This window comes from Lycium ferocissimum, chromosome 7, assembly GCF_029784015.1.
Source record: "Lycium ferocissimum isolate CSIRO_LF1 chromosome 7, AGI_CSIRO_Lferr_CH_V1, whole genome shotgun sequence".
Classification (NCBI taxonomy): Eukaryota; Viridiplantae; Streptophyta; class Magnoliopsida; order Solanales; family Solanaceae; genus Lycium; species Lycium ferocissimum.
The window spans coordinates 2,966,249-2,987,435 of NC_081348.1; the positions used below are offsets into that span (position 1 = coordinate 2,966,249).

Below are 21,187 nucleotides of genomic sequence, written 5' to 3' on the forward strand. Positions count from 1 at the left end.
TTACCTTTGTACCAGGCATATAATCATAACCATGTAATTTAACACTTAATATTAAAACGTCTAAAGAATTATCATCCTATAAAGATACCTGCAAATTAGGATAAGCATTAAAATATACAGGGCCATAAGCCAAACTGGTTTGAACTGTTCTTTTGAGGGATTTTTTTCAATTTCGGTTCCTACCATCTCGTAAAGCTGCTATAAAGCTTTCCGGTAAACCTCTTAATGTAAGTGGTTTAAATGCAACCTGTACTAACCCAATATGCATAAATCTATGAGTTCCCCTATAATGGGTTAAATCATTTTCAGATAATAACCTAAAAGTAGCATAGTCACTATCAACTGTAATTGTTTCTTCAGTGATTTTTACCACTTGTTTAAGACCTAATTTCTCAAAAGTACCCATTTAATAGATTAATCTGGACGGAATTTTAGGGGTAGTCCACTTATTTAAGCAGGTCCAATTGCCTACTCATTCTTTCATTATTAATAATATAATAAATATATATGCTTTGTTACCGAAAGAAAAAAATCATGATTTTTGATAGTTTTGAGAGTAATAGCCTGTTTGGCCAAGCTTCTAAAATCAGCTTATTTTAAAAAGTACTTTTCAAAAAAGCACTTTTGGCGAAAAACAGTTTGTGTTTGGCCAATTAATTAAAAAAGTACTTTTGAGCAATCATTAGTGTTTGACCAAGCTTTTAAAAAGTACTTCTATTTGTATTTTTCTCAAAAATACTTTTCAAAAAAAGCTTTTGGGCAAAAACTTTTTTTTAGCTTCAAAAATCAAGTCTCGCTACTCCCTAAGCACTTGTTTTCTTCCAAAAAACAAAAAAAAACACCTTACTTTTTTTCAAATAAGAGCTTATTGAAAAAATAAGTACCTTTGGGAGAAAAATAAATTTGGCCAAACAGGCTATAAGAGATGAATCAAAAAATAGGAGGAGAGAGCGTGTCATGTTTAAAGTTGATAAAGGAATTGATTTTTTGAGCTTTTTTCCCCCATAGATTTTAAAGGAAGAAATGAGTTTTGACCAAATCGTAAACTATAATAGTATAAATACAACATATAGGTAAAGAATTTTATACATTAGGGTGCAAAATAGAAAAATCGAACTACTGCATCTGATTCATAATAAATGTCCATTTAGCTTTTTTATTTCGATTCAAAATAAGTGTCTATTTATATAATCAAGAAGAAATTAATTTTTTTTTTTTTAGATTTATCCTTATTAAGTGTTAAGTGACCGATGTCAATGCGTTACATTAGTTGTCATATGCAAATTTTAATCAAGAATAATTTAGTTAAAATATCTATTTTTAAAACAAATATTTTTAAAAAAAAGATGTACTAAAAGCTATATAACATGATTTTAGAATTTCATTGCACAACCATTATTTAGCTGGACCCAAAAAAAATAACTATATGTTGAGAATAAAAAATTATTTCCATATTAAAGGTGAGTGCCTAAAAAATAAGGTTTCCTTTACAAACGCCGTAGCAGCCATTAACTAACGAGTACTCTGTTCTTCTCATTGTAGTTTGTTAAACCCTAAACCCTAGCTGTGTTTCATAAACTGAAAGAGAGAGAGAGAGAGGAAAAGAAGATGGAAGAAGAAAAGGCAAAAATTGAAGGAAAGAAAGGCATGTCAAGGCCTCATTTGTTGCAAGAGAAAGACTACTCAGCTCTAAAAGAGCTTTTCAGCCACCATATTGAGTCCTTTGATCACATGCTTGATAATGGACTTGAAACCATGCTTTTGAATATCAAACCTGTTCAAGTTGTTGATTCCTATTCTAAGCTCAAGCTTAGAAATATCCTTTTTTTTTTCTTTACAGTTTTTTATTCTTGCCTGCGTTTATTCCTTTCTTTAGTTACCAATTCCTTTTTTATTTTCTCAAGAAAGCTGAAAATTTAATATTAAAGATTTCATTTTTAGGTATGTAAATTGAAAGCCTTAGGCCTTTTGAATTTAGGATACATATTGCTGCTGCTATGAGTTGATTTTTCTCTGTTTGTGGTCACGTAGAAAGAGAAACATGATTATTGAAATCGAAAATTTTCCTTTAAAGATTTGGAAGCATATTGGAGTAGGGATAGCATGATTGCATATATACAGAGGCATACCTGTGGTTCTACATTTAAATTGTAGTACAGGAAAATTGGAGGGACCCCAAATGAGATGGGACTTGTTTCATTTGTCAAACAGGATACCGAGCAGCTAGAAGATACGTGTGTTGCGTTAAAGATTGGATTTTTAACTATCTTATTTTCGTTTCCATCGTGTAATTAAAGACCTAAGCATTGTGTATTGAATCATGTTGAAGTTAGGATATAATTTTCTATCATCAGTATTTGAAAACCAAAAAAATATTTTATTTGAGATATATTTCAGAATTGGAGAAGATAGCAGCATACTAAGTATCAATTTATAGTAGGAAAACAGAGGGACTGTGAAAGAGATGGACTCTTGGTAGTGAGTATGACATGATAAATTCTGAAGAAAGGTTCATTCTCTGCGGTCATTTGCTTGTCAGAACGTATTGAAAACAATTTGGTAGTGCTTCCTGCATGGGATAAAGTTTCAAATGTTTGAGGTAGCCTTAGCTGTGATTTTAATTAGTACAGGAATGAGGTAAGTGCTGTGTGTATGCTTCTTTTGTTACCTTTTTTTGTTACTTATCATCAATCTTAAGTTCCATCATTTGTTTAATAGTTTTTCTTAACCTGAGAATACTATGGTTCGGCAAACCTGAGATATTCCCACCTCAAAAGGAACGCACTTCCAAGACCATGCATGATGCTTTGTATCCTTTTGAGGTTAGATTTTATGTTCACGTAGTTTTGTTAGTGGATATCCAGGCCTGCAGCTAATTTATGGTCTTTTGTGTTTGTCAAACAGTGTAGACAAGCTAAACTTTCATATACAGGAAAGTTTTTGGTGGATATCTGTTTCCAGTATGAGGATGGAGCTGTGATCAGGGAGAAATTTAATTTTGGGCAGTTCCCTATCATGTTGAAGGTGATTTTTATATTTCCCTAAATTTCAGCTAATTTCTGCTGAAAATGTTGCAAGTTGAGAAAAAGAAAAAAGACATGATGGGATAGTTACAAAAAAAAAATAAAGAAAAAAAAAGGAATTCAATGGTGGACCCCTTAAAAGTGATTCTGATCATGTATCCTAGCGTATACATGTGTTTTAATCCGGCATCTATATGTTGCAGAGGTTTAAGTAAGCGCTCAATTGTAGAATCATCAATAGGAAATGTGTTGCCTCCATTTTTCCCTTTTAATGACCGTACTGTTGTTAGTGCTTGCATGACCTTTATTTGTTCATTTTTCCTCTTTAGTCAAAGCTATGTCACTTGAGAGCTGCTGATGACTCCAAAAAGTTAATTGCTCACAAGGAAGAGCCATCAGAAATGGGCGGGTGAGAGCTGAAATTCTAATGATCAATCTATTTATCCTCACTCTACCCAGCTCCTTTTTTCTGTTGGTTCTGGGAGTCCTGCCTTTTCCATTAGGAATTGTAAAACTTGTGAAGAATCTATCATATTTTTGTAACTTAGAGATAATTTTTGGGTGTATTCACAGATATTTCGTTCTTAAAGGGCTTGAGAGAGTCATTCGGCTTATAATTTTGCCAAAGAGAAACTATGTGAGTCTTCCTTTCTTATTTATTCTTCGGCTATGGCGAAGTTTTAACACTTGGATGACAATTTCACTGGTTTCTCTATGTTTACTCCACTGTAATTTTCTTTTCATGTGATTCATTGGTTTCATTTATCATTTTATCCCCAGCCAATGAGTATGGCACGGAATTCATTTCGTGATAGGCGAGAAGGATATTCTGATAAAGCTGTCGTCATAAGGTTCTTTCTCTACACTCTTACTGATGACCAGTTCATGTAGCTAGTTGCATTTGGTTCTGCATTGGTGCTTGTTTATGAAGAGATGCTATCTTGCTTGTGATAGTTTCTAAAGACCATGGAGTACATGTCTCCCAAAATAAATATGGTCTCTGAAAAAGGGTATTCTCAAGAACATTGTGTACTAGAAATATTTTATTAGAGATTCTTGTGCTGACAAATAGCATAAAAAAGAAAGCAAGCTATGTGCTGACAAATAGACATAAAAAGATAAAAGCCAGCTATTAAAACAACAACAACAACAACAACATGATCTACAACGTCAGTAAGACATCTGAAAACAGAAAAGTTTCCAGCTATTTAAAACATCAAGTAAAATAACAGGGAAGGATGAAGGAAGGGGTGGGAGCATGAAGAGGTGGGATCCTATTCTGTCATGCTGAGAGGGTTGGTTGAATTCTTAGTCTTTCCTCTTGTGATAGGGTTCCAATAGTAACTACTTAATAATTCCATCTACAGTGATTGTCTTGACCCGGGACTGCCTAAAATAGTTCTTCTAAAGGGCAAATAAGTACTAAAAAATTGTTTTACATTTATTTTGAGACCAAGGAAAAGTTCCTTTAGGAGTTGTATATTTTACCAATAACCAATCAGTACAGCGTAAATCTTTTATATATCAATCAAAATTACAAAAGCTGATTTGAGGCTGCCTGACTGACCATATTGGTTTTTTCTGGCTCACTGGAGGATAGAGGGATTTGGATAAGTTTGATGCTTTCTTAATACTTCTCTCAGGAAGAATCTTTGCTTATTTACTTGGCAAAATAAACTAGGATAAAATAAATGTCAAAATGTTTTTCCTGTCTATTTTATGATACTGCTTCGGTTCTTAATTCGTTGGGCTCACATGTATTTTGGCACAAAACTAATCCTTCTAATTGGATTTCAGATGTGTAAGAGAAGATCAGTCTGCAGTCTCACTTAAATTGTATTATCTAAACAATGGAAGTGCAAGACTTGGATTCTGGTGAGTAACTAAAACTACGCGTGATTGAACTGTCTTCTTGTATGATGTCTGAAACATCCTTCTTGCTATCTGCTTGCAGGATACAAGGGAGGGAATACTTGCTTCCTGTTGGTATCATATTAAAGGTAAGCTGGTATTCTCTAGTCTTGTTAGATTTCTCTTTGAGAGACTAGAATATTTTAATATAATCCAATATGTGAAACTTGCAATCAAGTTTTACATAAAAACGCTGAACTATCAATTATAACTATCCTTTGAAGTAATGGAAAAGTAACTAGGAATCATGGCAATTTGCCGAGTGCGATCTGACATCCAGGTGATCATGACGTTCTAATCTGCAACAATTGGAGGAATCTTAGTTGTTAACTATTCAGTATTCTAGAACATAAGGATTAACATAGCCTATTTTGATTTATGAAAGTTCTAACAATAATAATAATATTATTCCGTAGTGATTGTTAATATTCTTTTATATTCATTTCAAGTTGAACGGTAAGTATTCTTTTTTTTTTTTTTTTTTGGCATTTTGAAATTCTTTTTATTACAATTCTATCTCTGATTCTATGTGAATTTGGTCTCCTTATATAGTGTTGGGCAATCCTCACTTTATGAGCTAGCTTTCGGGGTCGAGTTAGGCCAAAAGTCTTCTTTACCATCTCAATGTCTAATTGTTCAATAGAATGGTTAGTTATAACTAAGAGACAATAGACGGGATGTAAATGACACCTTAAACTTGATCACTGCTTTTCATGAACTGTAAATACCTACCAGCACTTCTTTTTTTATGCTGGTTCTGTTTGTAATAATATTTTAACCATATTAAAATAAAAATAATGAGACATAATATGCTGTTTAAATTGTGCTACAGATGTAAATTTTCAAAATTAACCAGCTATATCATTCTATGATTCTATCAGAAGATGTAGTGCTGGCAGAGGATTATCTATAAAGTCGGTTACATTATTGGTAAGGCAGCATCAGGAGGCTGACTTAAAAACTATTGTAATGTATTTAGTTTTAACACAAGTTTTTCCTTTGAACTCTGGGTTTGGTTTGCATAGTAGATTCATCCAGCTACGCTTGTTTATTCTGCTAGATTTCTTACTGCATTTATCTGTCCCCAGGCCCTTGTGGACACCACTGATCACGAGATATACGTCAATTTAACATGTTGCTACAATGAAGAATGTGACCGTGTAAAGGGATCAGTTGGAACCCAGCTTGTCGGTGAACGAGCAAAAATTATTCTGGATGAAGTTCAGGCTTTATCTCTTTTTACCCGTGCACAGTGCCTGCAGCATATTGGTACTTGTTCCGTTTACTATCATGGTTAACTGTGATCTTATTACATGACTGTCGATTCCATATGATCAATCTTCCACTTTTCAGGGGAGCATTTCCAACCTGTTATGACTGGAATGCAAAATGATAGTTACAAAACTGTAAGTGTTATCTTGGTTGTACTTGACATGATTATAGTCAGAAGTCAGAACAGACATCTTTTTCTGGATAAGATACCCTGACATCACATCCTCTCCTCTCTCTCTCTCTTATCAGGTTGCTGATGCTGTGCTGAGAGACTACATATTTGTCCACCTGGATAACAATCATGATAAATTCAATCTACTTATGTTAGTTTTTTCTTTGGCAATTATCTTGTGATTTTATGCTAACTCTTCCACCTAGTTGTATTTTTGGCTATTAATATACTGATACTCCTGCTTTATTTAGCTTTATGTTGCAGAAGCTTTTTTCTCTGATAGATCAGACGTCTGTCCTAGACAATCCAGACTCTCTGCAAAATCAAGAAGTTTTGCTGCCGGGTCACTTAATTACCATATATCTTAAGGTCCAAACTGTGAAAAAACCTTTTTGAGGAATAAATTTCTTGTGACATTGAATGTGATGGTGACATTGAATGTGATGCTTATATATTAAGTGCCTCATAGAAATGTATATAAATATTGTCATTCTTCACTGTGCTTAAAAAATCTTATTTGCAGGATCAATTAAGTGGAGAGTTAAGTGATTATTCAATCATTCAACCATACCTCAAACACAAAATAGTTGGCTATTGCTATATGAATCATCTGTATACAATTATGCTCTATTCAGGCCCATTTCAGTCCAGTACTGTGCGGTTTTTTAAGTAGCGAGTTAGGCATCATACAAGTGCTAAAGTTGTCAGCGACTGCTCATGGTTGCAGTACATGATATGGATGAATATTTTCTTTTCCTTGCACAAGGCACTTAAAAAAGTATGCGTGATGGTTTTAACTTTAAGGACAATTGGCTACTCTCGACTGTCTTAGGTTTTGTGTAGTGACTGTTTGAATTTTGGGTGTAATATGGGATTATCAAAGAAATGGATGGATACTTATAATTCTTTAGCTCCTTGGAGCTATAACACAGTGTACAGTTAGACATCACTTCCTTAGTACTCTTTACTCGATTAAAAAAGCACTTTAAAGATCTTCTATTACATTCTGAGCTAGCAAGAGATTTCTTGCGAATTTTCTATTCTGTTTGGCACATGTTGGGTCATGCCTCTATTTACAAGACTGCATTACATCATGGTCTGGTTTGAAGATTGGAAAGGAAGATACAGAATTCTGAATAGTTTTCCACATTTCCTCATGTGCTGATGTTGTCAAAGTAGAGGAATAGGACATAAATTTGAGTGCTCCGCTAGTCCTGTTCATAATTCCAATTTTTGATGCTTAGACTTCTTGTATCTTAGGTATAAAGAAGGGGGTCAGAAAATTAGCACATTTCATGAACTTCTTCAGTTTCTACTTGGATTGTTTTTAGATGTTTTCACACTTCATACTTTGATTTTTACTTTTGCTTTTTCTGTCCTTCCACTTTCTTGGTGCTTTTATTTCCATTATTCATTCGCTTTTACTTGTTAGAAAAACATGAGGATGAGGATCATTCCCTTGATATTTATGAAACTAGTTGCATAAACTAAAGACTTGAGATGTCTTAACTTGTTTAAGTTCTTTTAACTTTTATATGCTCAAAATATAATTTCATTTAATTATTAATATGTTAATCTGATTGTATATGTTAAAATATATCTATAACATCGTCTAAAATAGTTGGCACCTGAATCTTTCAACATGTTGTCATTTGAGTTTATCATTTATTTGAGTCCTGATATATGCCATCTAATGGTTGGAAAGTTTCAGATTAAGTCTGGTTGATTTTGTGTTATAATTCATGAAGCATTTTATGTGGCACATAGTATATTAAGTTTATATTCTAATTCTATTGTCGTATCTAATGTCTTTCTCGCTTGAGATATCCAATTTTATATATCAAGCAGCCTTTATAGCTCCACACCATCATTGATCAGAAGGTCTTTTTTTCCCATTCGTGATTGTTATCTGCGTGTTTGCAGTACTGCGTTGATTGTATTAGCTGACAATTAATTTTTTTTTTTCACGGAATTTGCAATCTTGATTTTGTCTTGACGTTCTCTTAACACATTTACAGGAAAAGCTACAAGATTGGCTGCTTAGATTACAACGGTTACTTCAAGAAGAAACTGATGGTGAAAAAAAGAAGTTTGAGCTAAGTAGCTGTATGTTCCATTTACCTCTTCAATCCATCTTAGTTTATATCATTTTCATAGATAGCTGTACATGGCTATGCTACACCATTGTACGGTGCGGGCACCATCCGCAACATTTTGCTTTGCCCTATTTCTGGAAAAGCCATAACTTTAGGAGAGTCCAAATAACGAAACATTGGAAACTTGATTTCAAGGGCTAGAATTTTCATTTAGCATGTCAAAATTTGTCATAGATTGAGAATTTTGCTTTGTTGAAGTGGAGTAATTGTTCCGTGATAGAAAATGTCGCTCCCACTCTAATTACAAATTATGACCCAAGGACCAGACAGAAGACAGGCCCCACTATGATATCTCGGGAAGTTCTAGTTGATGACTTATTTAAGTCACTAGCTTCTTGCTATCTAGCGTGCCTAAGCCTTAGTATACAGGGAATCTTTGTCCTACTTAGAATAGGATGGTTGTAAAGTAGGAATCAAGCTGAGTCTACTGCTTTGATCTTCACTGTTGACTTAAAAATGTCTTCTTTTGTGCTAAAGTACTCTTCGTCGCAGAATATTTCTCCCTGCAATCATTACCGATGCAAATATGACAATTGACGTGAGATTTTCATGCAATTTTCAAGTTAAACATATATGGAATAAAGAAGATATTTCTTACTCGTCAAGTATATGTATTGTCCTAATATTATTTTTGAGTGGGTGTGGTCACACTAGTAAGAAGTAATTAATGTTCTGTTGCAAACCAATTCATTTCTGGTAGTAAGATTTTCAATAATCCTCTTCATCTTGTATTTTACTGTTTTACCTCTCAGGAAAACCTTCCTTTCTTCTATCTTTTTCTTGAATTCTCCTAGTTTTACAGTCTGTTAAAAATCTTGTTCTTTCTTATCCCTTTGCTAGTTAGAGGCAGAGGGGCATAAGTGAATTAGTGACTAAAAGCTACTTGCTTTTCTGTTAGTTTAATATTGCAAACAGAAGTACTAAAGTTCAGAATATTTGAGCTTCCCTTTTATTTTTCTTTAAATTATCTCAATTTCCAAAGATCAAATCCGGGCATACTGGATTCTAGAACTCGAGTAGAATTTGGGATTGACTTCATCTGCTTTTATGGCATATTGCAGTGGCAGACGTCAAGAAGGCTATTGAAAAAAATGGTCCCAAACAGATGGGCTTGGCTATTGAGAACATGTTAAAGACTGGGAGATTGGTTACACAATCAGGACTTGATTTACAGCAGGTATTTGGCTATGTAGCTTTTATGTGAAACACGAATAACTCTTTATTTGAAAAACTGTGAAGCACCAATAACTAGGAATCACATTGCAACAGATGCTTATTCTTCCTACCAGTCTTTTTCTTAAACTTCTTTGTCTTCTGAAAGGAAAGCTAGATTAGTATTCTCTATTTCATCTGATAACTACCATAAGATGTCATATAGCCTATAGGAGGGTAGACCTATCAAAAATAAAAAATGACAACATACAAGAGTACAACAACAACAACATACCCAGTTTAATCCCACAAGTGGGGTCTGGGGAGAGTCAACAATACAAGATAACTAACAGAAAGTGAACAGTTAATAATAGGAAAAAGGTTCTCAAGGAAGGAAAGCTAACTACTATTGCCAATCTAAAAAAAAAAATAAAAAAAAAGGAAGGAAAAGCTAACTAAACTAACGGAAAATGAAAAAAAAATTCAATTGAATCACATCTGAAAATTCTGTTCTGTTCTGCCCCAAAGCTAACATACAGTTAATGCTGTATTAAAGAAGCTGCACCAAGTAGATTGGAGTACCAGTTTCCTCAGGGTTTTGGTCAGTGGGGAGAGCACAGTAGGTTAGGGGATGAGTTTGAACCAGTCCATTGTCAAAATCCTGATATATAAGTGGATAAGGGTAGAAGGTGGGTCCGTTATCAACCGAGTTTCGAACCGTGCGCCACTGACACTCGGGGATTTCTCGGTTATGAAAATAAGAGGTAGGTTAGAATACCATAGTGAACAAGAACAACGTGCGCTGAAAGATATTCAATGTTTAGTGGTTTTCTACTTGTCTGTGTGTCTTTGTAAATCTTTACTCAACAATTTATGAGAATAGGGGTTTATCTTTAATATTAGTGGCAAAACTGAAACTGTCTTTTCCCTTAATGATAAATCAATAGGGTTTATTATTGAGAAATGTTTTTTTTTTTTTTCATTCTAAAAGAAAGAACTGTATTCTAAGTGCACCAAATAATAGTTACTACATATGTGCAGACAGATTTTACTGCGAATTGCAATTTTGGTTTCTCTGATATTATACTTCGGTTAACATTATTTTATAGAAGGCACACCTTTACAATTATCTTCTCATGCGTATCTTCACTTGGCTGTTTTTTGGTTAGAGAGCTGGTATGACTGTCATGGCAGAAAGGTTAAATTTCCTCCGTTTCCTTTCACATTTTCGAGCGGTTCATCGAGGTGCCTCATTTGCTGGTCTTCGTACTACAAGTGTGCGGAAATTGTTGCCTGAGTATGTTGTCTTTTTGTCTGTGGGCCAATTGCTTTATTTTCGCGAATAATCACTTAAGTTTCCATTCATATTTCCTGGCACTTCCCACTATTTTTCAGATCTTGGGGTTTCCTTTGTCCTGTTCATACACCTGATGGGGAGCCATGTGGTTTGCTTAATCATATGACTGCAGCTTGCCGTAAGTTCTTTTGTCTTGTGATATCAGTTGTTTCACCAACCTAAATTTGTGGATGTAATCTTGTTTTTACTCTTTTTTCCGTTAACTATGAAAGTTGCTCTTGCTCTCACTGTCCAAGGAACATTTTTTTTCTTGCCCAGCTTGAGATGTTACAATGTCCCTTATGTTCTGCGTTAACAATAAATTTTCTCCCCATCTTATTGATTCTTCGAGAGGTGAAATCCAGTCACCACTTTTTAGCAGAGTTTATATTTCTCCACTTAATACAATCATTCTGTCACCAGGCATAACATCATACTATGATTTGAAGGGCAATGTTAAAGACTTTTTCAAAATACGGATGTCCATATTGAATGTGCTGATTGCAATTGGAATGACACCATCATCACCAAAGCTTGTGCAAGCCGGTCCGCCTGAAGTGCTGTCTGTCCTACTGGATGGTCGTATCGTGGGCTCTATGCCATCGGATTTAGTTGAAAAAGCTGTTGCCCACTTGCGGAGATTAAAATTGTCATCAACATCAACGGTTTGTTCCTGATTGACTAAATTTAGCAAAGATCTTTTGCTTAGTGACTTATTATGCACTTACTGCACAGTAGATTCCAGTTGATTTGGAGGTTGGATACATCCCTTTGAGCATGAATGGAGCATATCCTGGCCTATATCTGTTCACATCTCCTTCTAGGTTTGTTCGTCCTGTAAGAAGTATCTCTGTACCTGCTGAAGAGGGCAATGATCTTGAACTCATTGGACCCTTTGAACAGGTGGGTTCTATGTATCTTGCCTTTCCTTATGCCAAATTATATCCTTTTATAGTAACAAACATGAATATCATGAACTTTATTACTAATGAGAACCTCTGATATAATGATTGCAAAGTTGTGTATTTGTAATGTAATGTGCAGGTGTATATGGAGATAAGCTGCCCGGATGGCGGAGATGGAGGAAGGAAACATTTATTCCCTGCCACACATCGAGAAATTCATCCAACTAATATTTTGAGTGTTGTTGGCAATCTTACACCTTGGTCTGATCATAATCAGAGTCCACGTAATATGTATCAGTGTCAGGTATTGAGTTAGTTTGAAATGATTTGTGGATAATGTTATATAGACTGCTGAGGCTTACGTTATTATATCTCAATGTTTCATCTATTGTGCAGATGGGTAAACAAACAATGGGTTTCTCCTCACAAGCGTTAAATTGTCGTGCTGATCAAAAGTTATATCACCTTCAGGTTTGTCCTGATTATTATTTGCAATTCGATGTGTTCATGAGTGAGTTGTTGCCAGCCCTCAAGTTGAGTACAATGTCATACTTATTTGAAAGAGTTTTTGAAGTGTTCTGTTGAATTATATGGAGAATTTGGTGCTTGAGTCAGCACTTTTCTGTAGTTTTCTTGTGGAAGGGATGTAGAGGCCCGAGGGCAAGCGATGTATGGGATTAGTGAAAGGAATTGCAATATGCTGTTTCATACAGCAGTGTACGGGAACGGAAGAAATAATGAAAGCATGGATGGATTATGGTGTAGTAGCTATGCTTTGAATTATGTCATATTTGAAATTGATACGTATGTTCTTGCTCTTGCATCTGGTGAAATGGAGTGTGACCAAAACTTAAATTACTTTTTCTCAAAAAAAGAGTATGACCAAGTGGTGTTTGCTATAGTGAATTGATTATTTGATGTGTTATGCATCTACGGTATTATTTCTTTTTATCTTGTAAAAGTGCATAGCAAGCAAGCATTCAGCTGAAAGATTCTTTGGGATGGTGGGTAAGGTGGATCATCTTCGAATCGGATAGTTTTATGAGAGTTATCACTCAGTGTATGTTTAACATATTCAATAAAACATTCTTTACAGTGTTGTTTTTGCATTGTTGAGTTACCTGTGGGAAAGTCTAGTTTCGCAGGTAGTTTTCTCCATTGACTTTATGGACTTGAATTTTTTAAAAGCTGAGTTATAATTTTTTGTTGGGTGAGGTCTCTCTGTGGTCATTTCTAAGTAATTATGTGCCTTAAACTGGCTGTCATTTTCTTGTAACAGCTGTAACTGTTAAGATTTAAGAACTTATGTTGATAGTGTGTTCGTTTTTGAGATATTGTTTTATACCTTCCCTCTGATTTCTTTTGGGGGAAAATGGATCTTTACAGACTCCTCAAACTCCAATTGTGCGCACAAAAGCTTATGAGAAGTACTGCGTTGATGACTATCCATTAGGAACAAATGCAATTGTGGCAGTTTTGGCTTATTCAGGGTAAGAGTTCTGTACTGTGCCTCGTCTTTTTCTATCAGCGGAAACATAAAATACATATCTTCATGTTATGCAGATATGACATGGAGGATGCTATGGTCTTAAATAAATCATCTGTGGATCGTGGTTTGTGTCATGGGCATATATACCAGGTATCATTTTACCTTTTAACCTTTTAATAACCTGTTTGGGCTTTGGATTCATCCAAAAACGACTTTCTTGTGCAACCTATGTTTTTCCATACAATTTCATCTACTGAACTGTGATTTTCCTCTTGGCGCTACATTGGTGGAGTCTTAAGTTTTTGAGCACCAAAGTTTTATCTATGACAAATTTTTGGAAGGATGATAAGGTATTTGGGTCTTTAGGTAAAATGAGAGGAAAAACTATTGGGCTATTTTACAAGATTAAAGCATCGATCTCTCAAATCTTCTTCTCATCAATTCAAAACCTTCTTTCTGTGACCACAAACAACACCACGAAGTTTGATACTTGATGGTCCTTTTGTTTGTGGTCTTTAGTCAGAGGGTTGGAGAATGGAAAACAGATTTATCTCTGTTCTTTTTCTTATTTTGGGTTTTTAAGTTTTTATGTATTTGATCCCTCCCTTGCTAAACTGCTTATCCTACTACTCCCTGTGGAGGCAAGTTTTCTGATCTTTTATGTGGACATCTTTTATTGACCAATGTGTGATCTTCTGATTTGCAGACAGAAACAATTGACTTGACTGAGCAAAGCGCCAAATCTGATCGTGCTCAGAGATTGTTTAGAAGAAGCAATTTGGATAAGTCATCTCATCAGCTGATTGATTCTGATGGTCTTCCATACGTGGGTCAGGTAATAGGATGTCTTTTCTTTTTTCTATTTTTTGGTGAGTCAAGTTGCACCTGAACCAACATGATCATTTGATTGCAGAGGATTAATCCAAATGAGCCCTATTGTACCATTTACAATGAAATAACCAGTCAGACAACTAGTATGAAGTTGAAGGGTTCGGAGCCTGTCGTTGTTGATTATGTTGCTGTCGATGTGAAAAATAAAACGCATCTCCAGAAGGTGAGTAATTCCTAGATGTATTTGACTTTGAGAGATACATCTCTGTTGTTTCTTTTCTGGGTTTCCAATCCACTTTGCTATTGTTATCCTCTTTGTATGGATATATAAACTGGTATAGTTCTTTTATCTTTTGCTTTCTATTTCTCTTGAATTTCGATATGTATATACATTGGCCAAGAACTTTTACTATCTGATGTTTTATTATCATAGTCGTAGCAGCTCAAAGCTAACTGTTTTTGGTAAGTAAGGGTAATTTCAGAAGGTGCTCCTATTATGCTAGAGGTATTGCGAACTGTATAGGGAAAAGTTCCCTATTACAGAACTCCATTCGATCATCTGTGTCAGTAGCAACACATGTGTACTACAAAAAAACCTCAGACAGCAAAGTCCTATAGAATTGTAGCTTCACAAAAAGGGTCCTATAGAACTTAATGATTGAATTTTCTTTTCCTTTTAAAGTTACAGAGTTCCTTTCATTCCATGTTGTTCACATAATAGTTTGTAGAGTGATATCCCAGGTTTTGTGGCTTCTGCCCGTTCTGCAGCTTCTTAGAAACTGTTTCAGAGTTCTAGGCATGGTCTATCTCTTATACCAAATAGATTCAGCATCGACTGCCAGAGCTTATAAGTTACTTTACAGTGGCTGAAGTGTTGAATTGCATCCTCTCCTGTGTCTTTATGTAAGAAACAGCGATTAATATGTATACATTTCCTTAGTATTAAATTCAGCAATCAAATTATCTCCCTAAGCTGCTTTCTAGACCAGAAAGGTTCACTTTCTTGTGTGCCTTGTTACCGGTACAGTAGAAGCTGGAAAGTGCCTATTCCCCCTTTACATCTCAAAGTTGTGCTTGTCATTTTGAAGAGCCATGGTCTAGAGTTGGAGTAAAACACACTCCATGTACCCCGTCATACATACACGATATTTATTACTCCCTCCGTCCCAATTTATGTTGACACTTTCCTTTTAATATGTCCTGAAAAGAATGTCACCTTTCTATAATTAGAAACAACTTAACTTTAAAATTCCCACCCTTAATGAAATGATTTATAGACACACAAACGTCTAAGATTTGTTTTAGACCACAAATTTCAAAAGTCGTCCTTTGTTTCTTAAACTTTGTGCCAAGTCAAATGGTGCCACATAAATTGGGACTGAGGGAGTACTACTTTTAGATGCACATTATTTTTCGCTATACGTTATCTGGGGGGAGGTGATTAGATAGGAGATGACACTACTTCAGCTGACTGAGGACATGACCTTAGATAGGAAGATTTGGAGATCGAGGCTTGTGATAGAAGGTTAGTAGGTAGTTGAGTTTTGTCGCGTTGTGGGTGTGAGAGGTGGGGGGCTAGCCTTTCCAGCTCCTCTTCTCCTTTTCTTAGTAGTAGTATTTAGGTATCACATAGATTATTAGCCTTATCTGTGTATTACTATTTGTTGCTCCATTTGTGTTATATCTTGATATTTTGTTGTTTTAATTTTCTTGCAATCCTGCATTAACTACCCTCCCCAGACCCCACTTGTGGGATTACACTGGGTATGTTGTTGTTGTTGTTACATTGATTTAGCACCTGTGATGTCTATGAAATATTTGGCATGCAAGTTAATTAAAAAAATTGATCTAGATCCATAAGTTTGGCAATGAATCGAAAGAAATCTTGATTAACGCCAACCTTTACGAAGCAGGGACCGTAGACAAACTGGATTCAACTAGATCAATATAAACTTCAAACTATATTGCAAAATAAGATCTGCTTAGATCTCATCATGATCTTAGAGTTCCGAAGCAAACCCAAATGCTGTTGGCTTAAATACATCTTTCATCCTGGTTGAATTTCTGAAAGCTTGCGTTTATGAGTAATCCCCTTCATGTTCTAAACTTGCTTAAATGCTGTATTTTCTGAAATTGCAGTGTGTAATGGTTGATTTAAAAACTGTTGAGACGCAAAATAAAGTTTTGTGGTGTTAGGATAAAGCTTCCGGCAGGTGGAACATTAACCTAAAATCTTTTGAACAAAGGAGGGGAGAGTGTAAGTGAATAATTTAGTCAATGAAGCTTCCAAAGGTGGATACCACCCATATTAATAAAATTTACAGAAAACCTGATAATGAAATAGTCTGTTCGTAATCGTATAATGCTGCTGATTTGCTTAAAAAGTGAATAACATCTGTATTTCTTCCTTATTTGTTTGCTATCATAGCTTACACTGGCCTTCGACCTCTTTAGATGTCGATCTGAATTGCTTCTTCTGGTCAATACAATTTTCTCCTTCAATTAGTTCAAACAACTTCGTTATTCCTTGTTCTTATTTGCAACCACTGCTACATAAGATTTTCCAACACTTTGTACTTGGGGTTTCGGTATCAAAGTAAGAGCGCAACATGTGATGTGTGAGTTAGATGCACATCACTGGTTCGAACCCTGCCACAAACAAAATCTTGGTTTTTTTTAAGTAGAGAAGGGCAGAAAGGGCATGTACCTGTTATCTGCCGAGTTTCGGATCCTGCTCCATTGGTCCTTGGGGATTTCTCGGCTTTAAAGAAAAAAACTCCCGACACTTAAATGGTTGTCCTATCTGAGTCCAGTAGTTATATCTAGAACTCCAAGAGCTATAGTGTCCTCTGCCACCTCAGAGGCATATTATCATCAGCCAGCAGTTGCTATAGTCCCATATTGTAGGGCACTCAGATTCTGTATCAAGTTGCTTCCTCTTGTCTGATTCAGATTCTTCCCAGATGCATTGTCATCCATCTTCTTGAAGACCCTTCCTACATCCTATTGGGTTCGTCTATGCTAGTTCTCATCCAGGATTATCGATGCCTCTTTTCCTCGAGTCCCTTGCTTTCGTTAGGTGAAAGAGATGAAAGAAGTTTTCATGAACTAAATGGGATTAATCTTTGGTGTAAAATTCAGTATCTTCAAATGTATAATATAGAGTTACACCTGGTTAGGGGATGGGAAGAGAAACGTGAGGGAGCATAGGAATGGCACTTTTACTTTCCTTAGCCCCTTTGCTTTAAGATAGTAGTGTTGATTCACCTTGGCAAGTTGTTAATACCTATGCTGGAGAACGGATTTTGGAGTTGTTAGTTGGAAACAACTGGATGGCTGAACAGCATCTTGTTGGTTATTAGCTAACAACTTAGAAGACAACTGGTAAGGAGAGTGACATCAGTGTTTAAACTGTTTTTCCTGGTTGCTTTCTGTGATAACGTCAGGGTTTAAATTCCCCTAGATTGATTTGAGAACCTAACTTTTGACTTTGAAGTGGCCCATTGACTTCGATTCTTTCCTTGCTTCTGAGATTACTGATCTAACCATGGTACATAACTTAATGCTGACCTCCCCCTCCCCTACCCAACTCCTCGAATTTATGCCTTCTCAATCTTTCTATAGAATATTATACTGGATATCAGCAGCTTATTAGTTATGAGAACTAGGAAGAGAATCACTTGATTTTGACCAGGAGTTGCATTTTATACCAAGTCCTTTAAAAGGCAAAACGGAAACCTACAGGACAAACCCTTTAGTGATTGACACATGTCTGTGAATGAAACTTCTTGAGCCATGGATAACTTCAATTGTTTCTTGGGGTGTGTTCGGTATGGAGGAAAACATATTTTTCCCATGTTCGGTTGGTCAAAGTTCTTGGAAAACAAGTTTCTTAAATATGAGGAAAATGACTTCCCTAGTGGAAGTAGGGAAAATAAATTCCACAAGTGGCATTCCACATTGATTGTGTCCTCCCGACCCTCCAACACATCTCATCCTCACCTCCCATAGTATTTGTCTAGATTATATACAAATGCTTTTAGGATGATATTTTTTCCTTATGTACCGAACACAAGAAAATAGGTAAGAACCCCACTTATTTTCCTTTGAAAAGCATTTTCCGCCATACCGGACACACCCTTGATCTCTGATGTAATTGTACTGAACGTAGTGGTCCACCCTTCCCTGACAGGGTAAAAAAGAAAAACCAAAGCATAGCCTCTAGCCACCAACAGTCCATACTCATGAACTCAATGTTAGTTTTTATTTAGCATTGGTCTAGCATATATCACAAGTCTATGAAGTCTCTGTTGTTTGCTATAAGTTCTTCGTATTATTGCCGTTTCAATGTCTCTTTATTTCATTGTATTAAGGTAAGTCAATGTTTTCTTGGGGATTCATGTCTGCCTTGGAAGTTTCACAATTTTCATGTTCTTCAGGGCATTTTTGGGTACTATTCACTATTTGTCTTCTAAAGTATGGGATGGTTCCGGTGATGCAGCAGTTGAATGTTTATTGTGCCTGTCAAATTTTGCAACTATTGTTACTTCTGAGTTTTTTTTTTTTTTTTTTTTTTTTTTTGGGTTGTAATAACAAAAACTTTGTAGATGGACAGTTGGACACATCCTCACTCTAAGCCCAAAAAAAAAAAAAAAAAAAAAAAACTTACTCTGGTGTCATGACTTCAAAAAGCTTCAAATTGTTCAATTTATGACCAAAAAACATTTTTCATTCTTTCTGGGCAGGCGAACATACGATTTAGGAAGTCCAGGAATCCTGTAATTGGTGATAAATTTAGCAGCAGACATGGGCAGAAGGGTGTTTGCTCTCAATTATGGCCTGATATCGATATGCCCTTCTCAGGAGTTACAGGAATGAGGCCAGATCTTATTATTAATCCTCACGCTTTCCCTTCAAGGATGACGATTGCTATGCTGTTGGAGTCGATTGCTGCTAAGGTATGTCTGTTTTTGACTTCCGCCGCTTATGGTGTTATTTATTTCAAGCAAAAGTATCTGGCTACATGAAAAGCAAGTGGTTATGTTGTAGCTCTCCAGATAATGATATCTCCAAGTAGTTTCTGTGGTAGTTTATATTTAGTCTATTGGGTGATGGTTTTATATGCTGAAGACGTCTCTTTTTTATGGAGAATTTTTCATCTAGCTTGACATGGATTATTATATATGCTGAAGACTTTTTATATATATATATATGCAATCTCCAACAGGGAGGTGCTTTACGTGGGAAGTTTGTTGATGCAACACCGTTTTCTAACACAATGAAGGAAGGAGAATCAGAATCCAGTTCGCTGGTGGATGAACTTGGTTCCATGTTAGCGGCTTGTGGCTTCAATTACCATGGCGTTGAGGTACTATATAGTGGAGTATATGGGACAGAACTGACTTGTGAAATATTTATTGGGCCTGTTTATTATCAGCGTCTGCGACACATGGTTTCCGATAAATTTCAGGTTAGTATCACCTTGATGTTAGAACAAATAATCCTGATTATTCATCCTGCCCCTTTTGACCCTTTTACGCTGATTTATGTTCTCATCAAGGGTAGCAAACATGGACTCTGATTGATGAATAACTGTTTAAATAACCACCTCCTGTGCTCGAGTCTGATGTGAACTGTTAAGTTTGAAAATTGGAAGCTAAAACATGATAAGAATCCGATGTTTGTGCTCAACATTGACTTCCAAATGAGACCAAGATCACTAAATGCTTCCTCCGGGGTTGACATGCTAATGGGTCTCTTTACTGGTCTATCTTCTTTAGTCCCACCATTTCACAGCCCCCCCACACCAAAAAAACACACACCCCAAAAAAAAAAAAAAAAAAAAAAACCCCGGAAAAAAAAGAAAAAGGAAAAAAAGGGAAGGACAAAAACAATTACCCCATAGGTTATGTTTTGATAGATTGGACTTCCAAATATTCTTTACTTAACATGTCCTCATTCCTTGTCAGGTTAAATTGGATACTGAAATTGGCTTGTTTTGCTGTACAGGTCCGTTCTACTGGAATAGTAGACCAGGTGACTCGGCAGCCCATCAAGGGGAGAAAGCGTGGTGGAGGTGTCCGCTTTGGAGAAATGGAACGAGATTCACTCCTTGCTCATGGAGCAGCATACTTGCTGCATGATAGACTCCATACAAGCTCAGATCATCACATTGCAGATGTGTGCTCTCAATGTGGAAGTGTCCTAACATCATCATTGATCCAGGCACCGCCAAAACGAGCAGTGCAAGAGATTTTTGGTCTGCCGCCCGGTAGAGAACCCAAAAAGGTGACTTGTCTTGCTTGCTGTTCAAGTAAAGGAATGGAGACTGTTGCAATGCCGTATGTGTTTAAATATCTAGCGGCTGAATTGGCAGCCATGAACATCAAGATGACCCTCAAACTAAGTAATGAGGCTGGAGTACACGATTCTGGCAGTTGAAATATTCTAATGTCTAGAAGCAAGCAGAAGCTTGATGTCCATTACATCTGTAACTGTACTGTCCCAATGTGCAATATGTCCAAAAAAGGTTTGCAGCATGAGATTACTTGATTCTGGCAATGTTGATTTGGTTTTGACATCAAAAGACCAGTTTCCTAGTAGGTTACTGAGAAAGAAAATGTGCTGCAAATAAGATCTCAATAGTGCAGGAGGGGCAAACTACGGAGATCTCTCATCAGTAAGAATCCCTAGCTGTACAAGTTTGTTGTCTGGCTCAAGTGGTGCAATGACCTTCCTGGCGTTACGAAGACGGCTTGGAGTGTAGAACAAAATATAGAACTATGTGCTTTATACTTTCTTTGTTATAGCCTTTTTGTACATTGTAGGGACTCTATGGTATCATTGTTGAGGCTCTCTTGCAGCCAATATTTTTGTTTGTCTCAGTAAACTTCAAATTGTTCCTTTCATGAGATTAAATTTTTTTTATTTTTTGGTCACA

At 35.9% G+C, this 21,187-nt stretch overlaps 1 protein-coding gene across 3 annotated transcripts; it reads left to right on the forward strand.

Moving 5' to 3' along the window:
* Positions 1–1,546: 1,546 nt before the first annotated feature.
* On the forward strand, positions 1,547–21,155 carry LOC132063111 (DNA-directed RNA polymerase I subunit 2). 3 transcript variants are annotated; one of them, XM_059455540.1, is made up of 27 exons: positions 1,547–1,816; positions 2,740–2,822; positions 2,905–3,024; positions 3,353–3,432; positions 3,597–3,660; positions 3,804–3,874; positions 4,821–4,898; positions 4,978–5,023; positions 6,023–6,203; positions 6,288–6,340; positions 6,456–6,529; positions 6,630–6,747; positions 8,397–8,484; positions 9,596–9,711; positions 10,856–10,983; positions 11,082–11,161; positions 11,446–11,687; positions 11,761–11,925; positions 12,067–12,231; positions 12,324–12,398; positions 13,314–13,417; positions 13,491–13,566; positions 14,123–14,251; positions 14,330–14,470; positions 18,993–19,205; positions 19,475–19,717; positions 20,257–21,155. In XM_059455540.1, exons 1-27 carry the CDS (start codon positions 1,609–1,611, stop codon positions 20,686–20,688), a joined length of 3,573 nt encoding a protein of 1,190 aa, XP_059311523.1. In that variant the 5' UTR covers positions 1,547–1,608; the 3' UTR covers positions 20,689–21,155. The 3 variants fall into 3 exon arrangements, with proteins under 3 accessions (XP_059311523.1, XP_059311524.1, XP_059311525.1); XM_059455541.1 differs by lacking the exons at positions 3,353–3,432; positions 3,597–3,660; XM_059455542.1 differs by lacking the exons at positions 1,547–1,816; positions 2,740–2,822; positions 3,353–3,432 and having other exon boundaries at positions 2,910–3,024.
* The last annotated feature ends 32 nt before the right edge of the window (positions 21,156–21,187 follow it).